This window comes from Scyliorhinus torazame, chromosome 2, assembly GCF_047496885.1.
Source record: "Scyliorhinus torazame isolate Kashiwa2021f chromosome 2, sScyTor2.1, whole genome shotgun sequence".
Lineage (NCBI taxonomy): Eukaryota > Metazoa > Chordata > Chondrichthyes > Carcharhiniformes > Scyliorhinidae > Scyliorhinus > Scyliorhinus torazame.
This window is the reverse complement of record NC_092708.1, coordinates 296,506,493-296,519,124: the sequence shown is the minus strand read 5'-3', so window position 1 is coordinate 296,519,124 and position 12,632 is coordinate 296,506,493. Positions and strand designations below refer to the sequence as shown.

At 46.2% G+C, this 12,632-nt stretch overlaps 1 protein-coding gene across 2 annotated transcripts in view; it reads left to right on the top strand.

The window, feature by feature from the left end:
• The window catches only part of baz1a (bromodomain adjacent to zinc finger domain, 1A), a 118,094-nt gene extending 116,058 nt beyond the window's left edge, over positions 1–2,036 (top strand). For both annotated transcript variants that reach the window (XM_072488672.1, XM_072488663.1), the window contains exon 28: positions 974–2,036. In XM_072488672.1, the coding sequence (XP_072344773.1) occupies positions 974–1,170 (197 nt within the window). In that variant the 3' untranslated portion in view covers positions 1,171–2,036. The remainder of the gene's footprint in view (positions 1–973) is intronic.
• The last annotated feature ends 10,596 nt before the right edge of the window (positions 2,037–12,632 follow it).

Genomic DNA, 12,632 nt, shown 5'->3' with positions numbered 1-12,632 from the left:
CCTTATGAACATGGGAGAAGAATGAGAATTCCCTGGCCCCCGGCCTCGCAAACCTCCATGGATCCACTCCTCCCATCTGGTCCATAAACCCCCTCAGCACCTTGGCCGCTGCCGGCCTCCTGCCCGTCCTATACCTAGAGCGATCCAATGCCGGATCCAGCACCGTGTTGAAGTCGTCCGTCTCCACCCCCCCCCCATTATCAAGCCCCCTGTCTCCAAGTCTGGGATCCGGCCCAACATGCGCCCCATGAACCCCGTATCGTCCCAATTCGGGGCGTGTACATTTACCAAGACAACCCGCACCCCCTGCAGCTTACCACTCACCATCACATACCTACCTCCACTGTCTGCCACGATGCTCAACGCCTCAAACGACACCCGCTTCCCCACCAAAATCGCCACCCCCCGATTTTTTTGCATCCAACCCCGAATGGAACACCTGCCCTACCCACCCCTTTCTTAGCCTTACCTGATCTTATGGAGCGCCTCGTGCGCCTCCACCTTCACCGCCAGGCCCAAGATCTCGTCCTCATTCTCCGAGACCTTTTGCCGGACCTCCCGGATCGCTGCCCCTTGGGCGTTGGCCTAGATTATGTATTCAAGGGAATGATGCACAATTTATTTTCCTGTTATACTGTGATGTATAGTATAAATCTTCTGTTACAAGACCTATGGCTGGAATTTTCCTGCTGTTCCCGCTGGCGGGATCTCCCCATCCTGCTGACAGTGAACCCCCGCTGTGGGTTTCTCGGCGGTGGAGGTTGAATTCAACGGGAAACCCCATTAACAGCAGCAGGGGCCCAAAGATCCCGCCAATGACAGACTGCCTCTGCCGGTGCGAAACACGTCGCGGGAAGGTGCGGAAAATCCCACCCCATATCCTCCCGTTCCGTGAGTAAGGCCATGGAAATCTGCTAGTGTATCTAAAAATTGTTTTATAATTACATCTTAAAATTTTTCTTTTCTGTTGCAGCGGATTTTATTGATGATGTCGAATTGATGTTTACAAACTGTTTTGAATACAATCCTCGAAACACAACTGAAGCAAAAGCTGGGTTAAAACTTCAAGCCTTCTTTCACAATCAAGTAGAAAAGCTGGGATTGCCAATGAAACCTGCCAATGTGGACCATCCACCACAACCACCGGTTACCAAAAGGTCAAGAATATAAGGTTGTTCAGTGGTGTTGCTTTAGATGGGAACATTATAAAATATATATGGTGTTCCAGTTTTGAAATGAAAACTAAAATCATGCCACAGACTGCCTTGCCCTTCTATGAACTGCAATAACTTTTATTTTACAACCTTGAAATGCGACCTGCACTGGACTAAAATTCTTCTATTGTTAAGCACTCAGGAAAATGTAGTGTGAAGCTGCATTTTGCTACAATAAATTTGTAGAGATTTCATAATTGTGTATATTGGATACAGTACTGTTTTACTGAATGACTTTTGTACTTTTTTGAAGTAACATTCATGCATAGTAGTGTCTTCCACCAAACACAGGGTAAATGTTATACTTTTATAAATATAATTGTGGAGCTCACCTGTGTTCTCATTTTGTGAAGAAATAGATTGTTAATTTGTTTAAAGGAAAATCAGTCACCAAGTCTCAAGTTACATCTTTATTTTAATTAAAAATGAGGTTTTTTAAACCAACAAAGAATGTTACACTACAACATGAGTGACAATTGTATATCATTTCAGTACTGTACATATTTCATGCTGGTGAGAATTATTGGTGTGCCATGAAATAGAGTAGATATTTATTGTGTTGAAAACAATTTGTGGGATGTTGAATTTCTCTTATTTATGAAATTTGTAATTGAAATTTGGGGGAGGATTGAGGTTTTTCCACGCTGCAACATTTTCTCTTTTTTTTTTTAAACGCATCCTTTCAAATGCCCAATAAAATGTGGAATCCAGGAACTGGATTGTTATGTAATGTTTCTGGCATCAGTAGTTCCGAATTTAATAATGTGGTTTACTTTGTAAAAATAATTTTTGTTTCTTTGTACAAATAAAAGTTTACGTTGACATAGTTGATACTTGAATGTGTGACACTAGAAACTATTCATGGAGGACTAAAACGGAAATGCTTACCAATATAATTGAAATAGTTTCATCAACTGTGCTATCTTGAATACCTCCACTGAGTTGCCTTAACTGCAGTATTGATGCATAGCGCTGTGGGACATTTTGACACAGCTCTCAGCAACAAACCAATGTTGTGACAAATTATACCGTCCTTCAATCATCAGTGGATTTGGGTACATAAATGCAATTCTGCCTTAATGCTGATTAAAGATTGGATATTTAATACATTAAATGAACTGTAGCTTAATCACATTGCATATTTGACTGCGAGTGTACTGAATACCCAAAACTACTGTAAATCATTGAATTATACTGAAACAACAAATTAAATTAATTTTCTTTTCTGTTTCCACCTTTTCGGAAGGCACAAACTTGCTGAATGGTGTTGTTGGCAGCCCATTCAAACATGTAGCGTATTCTCGCTACGCCTGACCCCCCTCCATACCCATAAAATTGTAAATTCCAGCGTATGCTGAGAGTGTGAAACCTACACCTACTCCAGTCCCTCCTCCAAACCCTCACCCTCAAATCTGTTCTGGCTGAGATCAGATAACTTGGAATGGCTGGGAACTATTCTCTTGCTTTATCCGCAAGGTAATTCTGGAATCTTTTATACTTAATCTTGCTCAGTTATTATTGTAAACATTAGACAAGAGTTTAATTAGACCTGGCTATGAAATTAATCAAATTGGTTTACTGCACTTAAGCCGAAGGTTGTTAAAACTAAACTCTGCAATGCATCTTTGGGAGACTAGAAAATAAATTATTCATGTACCGTTGAACCATAGATGAAGATTGTATATATATCTGGATTACAAAATCAAATGGCTTTTTGTGAAGTGAATTGACACACTTGGACCAATACTGCTGTGAAAATAGGTATGCTCTTGAGGTTGGTGTTAAAGCACATTGTTGAAAAAATAGAGGAGTTTATTCTTCAACGAGTAGTGCAATATCTGAATTTTGGAAATTTTTGCTCTCTGAAACTGTTCCACTCTGTTAACCTGTGTGCTAATTATTACAGTTTATGCTTGTTCCAAATTCAGCCCTATCCTAGATATTATGGGTTCAGTTTCATGCTTGCTGCTATAAACTGAACTCTCAATCCAGAATATCTAGTTATGCAATCGTATGATGTGTAATGAACAAAAAACCCAAATTTTGCATATGCACTGACTTTCCAGTCTTCTAAAAGGTGACTGATTAACATGATAGTGAGAAGAGACCAGATATAAATCATTAAGTTGCTTTATTTTAGTCACCTATTGAATGCAGAAAAATGATTTATAGAAAATGTCATCTCTGCTTAACTTAATTTCTGTCCTTGTAACAGAAAATAAAATATACCATACTTTCCTATAATGGTTTTTCTTTTAGTGTACCTTATACATCCCCTGACCAAAGCTGGCTTGAAGCCCAGTGAGCTTTGAGGTAGACCTTCCTCATCACTTACCACCCTCTTGGCAAATTTTACTAACTGATCGCAAATTACCGTTGACTTTCTTTCCACCACCCTGCCAAGAGCCAACTCCTAGAGTAGGAACAAGAATATGCCATTCAGACTATTAACCCTGTTCTGACATTGAACTAGATCATGGAAAATCTATTCCTGTACTTTCTTTACCTGCTTTTATTCTATATTGCATGATAACCTTCGTCAACAAATATCTTGGGACATTTCAATTCCTGCTCTACCCACAGGCTTTTGGACCAATGTCTTTCAACTTTCTACTATTTCTTGAAGACACTATTCTTGATTTTGCTCCAAATGGCTGAGCATTACTTGTAACAATATGCCCTCTTGTTCTGGATCCCCCTGCAGAGGAAATAGTTTCAGTAGCTAACTCCATTGAATTCCTGTATCATTCAGGTGCCACAATTAGATTGTCCCTAACCTTCGAAACTTGAAGGAACTCTAGGTAGGTTTATGCAGCCTGTCCTCAATTAGAGTCAAGTATTTTGGTGAAATTGTGCTGTGCCCTATTCAAGGTCATTTATGCCTTGCCTGAGATCTCGAGCTGAAAACTGAATCCCTGTGGGGTTAAGTCTCCACAACTGAATAATAATAATCGCTTATTGTCACAAGTAGGCTCTAATGAAGTTACTGTGAAAAGCCCCTAGTCGCCACATTCCGACGCCTGTTCAGGGAGGCCAGTATGGGAATTGAATCCGCGCTGCTGGCCTTGTTCTGCATTACAAGCCAGCAATTTAGCCCACTGTGCTAACCAGCCCCATTTAAGAAGCATTATTCTCGAGTTGCAAACCCCTTGAAATAAAGTGCAACTTTCCATTCATCTTTTGATCCTTGCACTAGTTTTTGATTTGTGTAATTGGACACCTAAATCTCTACTCCACATCTAGGTTAGGACGTTTTTCCAACGGTATGCCAATGTTGTAACGAACTGCGCAACATTCACTTTCTCTCTTTGCAATTTTCCATACAATTACACCCAAAATTCAAAGTGACAGCAGCATGCTTGCAAAACATGTTTGATTTAGGTAGCGGAGGAAGCTTTTCATTGGTGAAATCTAGAGGCTGTATCTGCATACAAACCAGGAGGCTCTGCATCACGGCCCCCAATTTTCCTTCCCTTACATTGCAATGGGAGGGGTAATTTAAAACATTTAATTTGTAACTATTTAACATTGATGCACACATTTTATTTGTTGAGACTCGCTTAGTTCGGAAGCTAAATGTAATTGCACGTCTCATGGGCTGGCATACATTGATGGTTAATGGGGAGTTGGGGACATTTCCTTTATTGTCAAACATTCCAGTACCAGCCTCCCTGAACAGGTGCCGGAATGTGGCGACTAGGGGCTTTTCACAGTAACTTCATTGAAGCCAACTTGTGACAAGTGATTTTCATTTTTGTGATTTTGCATTCACTCTTTATCAAATGTTCATGTTAGTGTCCAGTGTTCTACTTGCCATTCTGTGGGACATGGATGAACTTGCAGGCTTAACTGTCCCCCCTACAAATTGTAATGGACGGACAGTAATGAAATGTAGGTAAACTCAAAGCCCTGCAAAGACTCTGCCAGTCAACACCTTTAGATGGACATACGTTTGGATAGTGTTGACTATGCCCTTTAGATTCCTCGTTTTCTGATCTTGGCTGTGTCCCTTCCCCCTTCTGATCCCACCCTGTGTTCTGCTGTATCCTGCTTCCACTCCCGATGTCCCTAACCCCACTCCACAACACCTCACACCACTGACTCATCCTTGCCAGTACCAAGTTTCCATGCAAGCTGCCATTCTCCTGCTCCACTCCCTTGTGCCATAACTCTATGGAAAACTGCTCACCCAACACAACTGCACAAAGCCAACAGGCGAGTGCCATCAAGACCATGAACCAGGTACCACTAGACCCTCGTGGACTTTCCACATTGAACTTCCCTCTGATAATTTTGCCTAATTGCTTCATCAGTTTATAAGCTGACATCTGAACAAATTAATTTCTCCTACTTTAGTCTAATCTGCAGTTTTGGATAAAATTGTAGAAACAAGTCATTGATATGTGTGGTGAACTGCTGAGACCCCAGTTCTAACCCCTGGCAATCCGACTGCACCTTTATTATCAAATATGTTTAAACCAGTTACTACGGACGATCCTAACATGAGGCAAAATAACCTTGCATGTGGTCTTGTCGCATTTCAGAAACTGCTCTCAGGCCTTAACTTTGGTACACTATTGCCTGCTGTCTTTGATTGTGTCCCCTCCCTCTGTTCCAGCTCCAAAGTAGATTTTAAACCATTGTGCTTGAGTTAAGTGCCCCACCCCCATGATGTCATGCCCCTCCTGACCCTGCGCACCCTCCCCCACAGAACGTAAAGGAGTGTAACCACTTAAAATGGCCAACTCCCGATTCAAAATGGCGAACGGCAAAGGCTGATGGGAAAGTCAGCCAACAGGACAAAAACGAGCAGCTGGAGGTTGGCTATTTACCTCTGGAAAGACCAGACAAGATCGATACCAGCAATCATTAGCATAACAAAACACCAGCCATCTGCATACTAATGAGCAATCCCTGGGAACAATAAGCAACATTTAGACACACAAAGCAAAACCAGACTCTTCGGCGCCAGCAGAAGCCTACACAAAAGGAGGTGAACGACCACCTCAAGGTCGATCAGGGAACCGCTCCAGCATTGGAGAAAATCGAACCAAGTGATTGGGACAAAGTCCAATCACTTGGGACCAGGTACAGGGTCCGCCCTGAAAGGCGGGAAGCCCCTGGGGACTATAAGAATTGAGCCCCAAGTTCAAGGCGCTCTCTTCCACCGCTTCCAGCTCTTCCTCAGCTCCAGCTCTTCACCACCGCCTGGCCAGCTCTTCAGCAGCTGGTCGAAAACTAAGTCTTACTTCAACGCTCGCTACGAGATAGGTGCTCCTAGCTATCAATCTACCAACTTCGAATCCCGCAGGCTCAGAACCCAAATGAAAGGCCATTTGTTTCCCTGACCTGGTGGGCCAGTTCCAAGTTAAGTATAGGCCTGTAGCTTAGATGTAGAATTTATGCATGAGTAGTGATTACTGTGTATAATAAATGTGATTTGATTTAAATCTTACTAATCGGTGTATTGGATTATTTTTTTTTTAATAAATATTTTATTGAAAATTTTTGGTCAACCAACACAGTACATTGTGCATCCTTTACACAATATTATAACAACACAAATAACAATGACCTATTTTATAAACAAAAAATGAATAAATAATAAATAACAAAAATGAAAACTAACCCTAATTGGCAACTGCCTTATCACAAGTAACACTCTCCAAAAATATAATTTAACAGGTCCAATATATAATTATCTGTCGCAACGACCTATACATATTATACAGTATATATTAACAACCCTGAGAGTCCTTCTGGTTCCTCCTCCTCCTCCCCCCCCCCCCCCCCCCCCCCGATCCTGGGCTGCTGTTGCTGCCTTCTTTTTTCCATTCCATCTATCTGCGAGGTATTCGACGAACGGTTGCCACCGCCTGGTGAACCCTTGAGCCGACCCCCTTAGAACGAACTTAATCCGCTCTAGCTTTATAAACCCTGCCATGTCATTTATCCAGGTCTCCACCCCCGGGGGCTTGGCTTCTTTTCACATTAACAATATCCTGCGCCGGGCTACTAGGGACGCAAAGGCCAAAACATCGGCCTCTCTCGCCTCCTGCACTCCCGGCTCTTGTGCAACCCCAAATATAGCCAACCCCCAGCTTGGTTCGACCCGGACCCCCACTACTTTTGAAAGCACCTTTGTCACCCCCATCCAAAACCCCTGTAGTGCCGGGCATGACCAAAACATATGGGTATGATTCGCTGGGCTTCTCGAGCACCTCACACACCTATCCTCCACCCCAAAAAATTTACTGAGCCGTGCTCCAGTCATATGCGCCCTGTGTAATACCTTAAACTGAATCAGGCTTAGCCTGGCACACGAGGACGACGAGTTTACCCTGCTTAGGGCATCTGCCCACAGCCCCTCCTCGATCTCCTCCCCCAGCTCTTCTTCCCATTTCCCTTTTAGTTCATCCATCATAGTCTCCCCTTCGTCCCTCATTTCCCTATATATATCTGACACCTTACCATCCCCCACCCATGTCTTTGAGATCACTCTGTCCTGCACCTCTTGTGTCGGGAGCTGCGGGAATTCCCTCACCTGTTGCCTCGCAAAAGCCCTCAGTTGCATATACCTGAATGCATTCCCTTGGGGCAACCCATATTTCTCGGTCAGCGCTCCCAGACTCGCGAACTTCCCATCCACAAACAGATCTTTCAGTTGCGTTATTCCTGCTCTTTGCCACATTCCATATCCCCCATCCATTCCCCCCGGGGCAAACCTATGGTTGTTTCTTATCGGGGACCCCCCCCCAAGGCTCCAGTCTTTCCCCTATGCCGTCTCCACTGTCCCCAAATCTTCAGTGTAGCCACCACCACCGGGCTTGTGGTGTAGTTCCTCGGTGAGAACGGCAATGGGGCTGTCACCATAGCCTGTAGGCTAGTCCCCCTACAGGACGCCCTCTCTAATCTCTTCCACGCCGCTCCCTCCTCCTCTCCCATCCACTTACTCACCATTGAAATATTAGCGGCCCAATAATACTCACTTAGGCTCGGTAGTGCCAGCCCCCCCCTATCCCTGCTACGCTGTAAGAATCCCTTCCTCACTCTCGGGGTCTTCCCGGCCCACACAAAACCCATGATGCTCTTTTCAATCCTTTTTTTAAAAAAAGCCTTCGTGATCACCACCGGGAGGCACTGAAACACAAAGAGGAATCTCGAGAGGACCACCATCTTAACCGCCTGCACCCTCCCTGCCAGTGACAGGGATACCAGATCCCATCTCTTGAAATCCTCCTCCATTTGTTCCACCAACCGCGTTAAATTTAACCTATGCAATGTGCCCCAATTCTTGGCTATCTGGATCCCCAGGTAACGAAAGTCCCTTGTTACCTTCCTCAACGGTAGGTCCTCTATTTCTCTACTCTGCTCCCCTGGATGCACCACAAACAACTCACTTTTCCCCATGTTCAATTTATACCCTGAAAAATCCCCTAACTCCCCAAGTATCCGCATTATTTCTGGCATCCCCTCTGCCGGGTCTGCCACGTATAGTAGCAAATCGTCCGCATACAAAGATACCCGGTGTTCTTCTCCTCCTCTAAGTACTCCCCTCCACTTTTTGGAACCCCTCAACGCTATCGCCAGGGGCTCAATTGCCAGTGCAAACAATAATGAGGACAGAGGGCATCCCTGCCTTGTCCCTCTATGGAGCCGAAAATATGCAGATCCCCATCCATTCGTGACCACGCTCGCCATCGGGGCCCTATACAACAGCTGCACCCATCTAACATACCCCTCTCCAAAACCAAATCTCCTCAACACCTCCCACAAATAATCCCACTCCACTCTATCAAATGCTTTCTCGGCATCCATCGCCACTACTATCTCCGTTTCCCCCTCTGGTGGGGCCATCATCATTACCCCTAACAGCCTCCGTATATTCGTGTTCAGCTGTCTCCCCTTCACAAACCCAGTTTGGTCCTCGTGGACCACCCACGGGACACATTCCTCTATTCTCATTGCCATTACCTTGGCCAGGATCTTGGCATCTACATTTAGGAGGGAAATAGGTCTATAGGACCCACATTGTAGCGGGTCCTTTTCCTTCTTTAAGAGAAGCGATATCGTTGCTTCAGACATAGTCGGGGGCAGTTGTCCCCTTTCCTTTGCCTCATTAAAGGTCCTCGTCAATACCGGGGCGAGCAAGTCCACATATTTTCTATAGAATTCGACTGGGAATCCATCCGGTCCCGGGGCCTTTCCCGCCTGCATGCTCCTAATTCCTTTCACCACTTCTTCTACCTCGATCTGTGCTCCCAGTCCCACCCTTTCCTGCTCTTCCACCTTGGGAAATTCCAGCCGATCCAAGAAGCCCATCATTCTCTCCCTCCCATCCGGGGGTTGAGCTTCATATAATTTTTTATAAAATGTCTTGAACACTCCATTCACTCTCTCCGCTCCCCGCTCCATCTCTCCTTCCTCATCCCTCACTCCCCCTATTTCCCTCGCTGCTCCCCTTTTCCTCAATTGGTGTGCCAGCAACCTGCTCGCCTTCTCCCCATATTCGTACTGTACACCCTGTGCCTTCCTCCATTGTGCCTCTGCAGTGCCCGTAGTCAGCAAGTCAAATTCTACATGTAGCCTTTGCCTTTCCCTGTACAGTCCCTCCTCCGGTGCTTCCGCATATTGTCTGTCCACCCTCAAAAGTTCTTGCAGCAACCGCTCCCGTTCCTTACTCTCCTGCTTCCCTTTATGTGCCCTTATTGATATCAGCTCCCCTCTAACCACCGCCTTCAGCGCCTCCCAGACCACTCCCACCTGGACCTCCCCATTATCATTGAGTTCCAAATACTTTTCAATGCACCCCCTCACCCTTAGACACACCCACTCATCTGCCATTAGTCCCATGTCCATTCTCCAGGGTGGGCGCCCTCCTGTTTCCTCCCCTATCTCCAAGTCTACCCAGTGTGGAGCGTGATCCGAAATGGCTATAGCCGTATACTCCGTTCCCCTCACATTCGGGATCAACGCCCTTCCCAGCACAAAAAAGTCTATTCGCGAGTAGACTTTATGGACATAGGAGAAAAACGAGAACTCCTTACTCCTAGGTCTGCTAAATCTCCATGGGTCTACACCTCCCATCTGCTCCATAAAATCTTTAAGTACCTTGGCTGCTGCCGGCCTCCTTCCAGTCCTGGACTTCGACCTATCCAGCCCTGGTTCCAACACCGTATTAAAATCTCCCCCCATTATCAGCTTTCCCATCTCTAGGTCCGGAATGCGTCCTAGCATCCGCCTCATAAAATTGGCATCATCCCAGTTCAGGGCATATACGTTTACCAAAACCACCGTCTCCCCTGTAGTTTGCCACTCACCATCACGTATCTGCCCCCGTTATCCGCCACTATAGTCTTTGCCTCGAACATTCCCCGCTTCCCCACTAATATAGCCACCCCCCCGTTTTTCGCATCTAGCCCCGAATGGAACACCTGCCCCACCCATCCTTTGCGTAGCCTAACCTGGTCTATCAGTTTCAGGTGCGTTTCCTGTAACATAACCACATCTGCCTTAAGTTTCTTAAGGTGTGCGAGTACCCGTGCCCTCTTTATCGGCCCGTTCAGCCCTCTCACGTTCCACGTGATCAGCCGGGTTGGGGGGCTTCCTACCCACCCCCCCCCTTGTCGATTAGCCATCCCCTTTTTCCAGCTCCTCACCCAGTTCCCACGCAGCTGTATCTCTCCCAGGCGGTGCCCCCCTGCCCATCCCCTCCCATACCAGCTCCCCCCTCTCCCCAGCAGCAGCAACCCAGTAATTCCCCCCTCCCACCACCCCCCCCGCTAGCGTAATTACTCCCCCCATGTTGCTCCCAGAAGTCAGGAAACTCTGGCCGACCTCGGCTTCCCCCCGTAACCTCGGCTCGCACCATGCGACGCCCCCTCCTTCCTGCTTCTCTATTCCCGCCATGATTATCATAGCGCGGGAACCAAGCCCGCGCTTCTCCCTTGGCCCCGCCCCCAATGGCCAACGCCCCATCTCCTCCACCTCCCCTCCTCCCCCCATCACCACCTGTGGAAGAGAGAAAAGTTACCACCTCGCAGGATTAGTACATAAAACTCCTCTTTCCCCCCTTTTTAACCCCCCTCTTCGCCCCCCACATTCGCCCCACCACTTTGTTCAAACGTTCTTTTTAATAACCCGCTCATTCCAGTTTTTCTTCCACAATAAAAGTCCACGCTTCATCCGCCGTCTCAAAGTAGTGGTGCCTCCCTCGATATGTGACCCACAGTCTTGCCGGTTGCAGCATTCCAAATTTTATCTTCTTTTTATGAAGCACCGCCTTGGCCCGATTAAAGCTCGCCCTCCTTCTCGCTACCTCCGCACTCCAGTCTTGATAAACGCGGATCACCGCGTTCTCCCATTTACTGCTCCGAGTTTTCTTTGCCCATCTAAGGACCATTTCTCTATCCTTAAAACGGAGGAATCTCACCACTATGGCTCTGGGAATTTCTCCTGCTCTCGGTCCTCGCGCCATCACTCGGTATGCTTCCTCCACCTCCAACGGACCCGCCGGGGCCTTCCACACAGCATTTCAAGAACTCTTGTTGTTCAGGGCCCCATGTTAAACTGCCACCTTCCGACGCCATCTTGGTTTTTGCTTGCCTTCCTTGCCGCTGTTCTAAAGCATCCACTGCAATCCGGCCACTTTCTCCTCCTTCTTTCATCCGTATCCAGGGGGGATTCCCTTCTGGTTTACCGCACAGTGTTTTTAGCCGTCAAAATTGCCGTTGGGGCTCCTATCAAGAGCCCAAAAGTCCGTTTCACCGGGAGCTGCCGAAACGTGCGACTCAGCTGGTCATCGCCGCACCCGGAAGTCGTGCATTGGATTATTGATCATTACTCGGACTTGAACCTTGTGGCGGTATCATAAAGATACCTGGCGACTCGAGCAAAGGTAATAAAACAGAGCAATTAAACTAAGGCAAAGTTAGCAACAGGAGCAAGCCACAAAAATACACAAATTGATTGCTGCTTTAGTGATTTTTAAACTTGTAAAAAATTGTATGAATTGCTGAATTGAAATCCAAGCTCACCTATTGTCAGAATTACAGTAGAGATGGTCAGTATTGCGATGTGTGTGTCTTGAAGCGAGCAAACATGGAACTTGCAGATGAGCAATGAGATGAAAAAAATCAGCTAATGACATCACTGCAGCACAGGCCAGTGCAGGAACAAATACTCCAATCAATGGGATGCATTGTTCTAATTTCCGCTTTCCCAAAGCAGGGGCGTTGGAAGAATCAGAAAAGTCTCCCAAAGAGCTGGCACAGGCCAAATGCTCCCACGTGCTCTGATTCCATGATTTGATGAGCCCAGTCACCAGCGGTGTACCACAGGGATCAGTGCTGGGTTCTTTGCTTTTTGTGATTTTTATCAATGGCTTGGATGATTGAGTTGAAGGTTGGATTGAGTTGA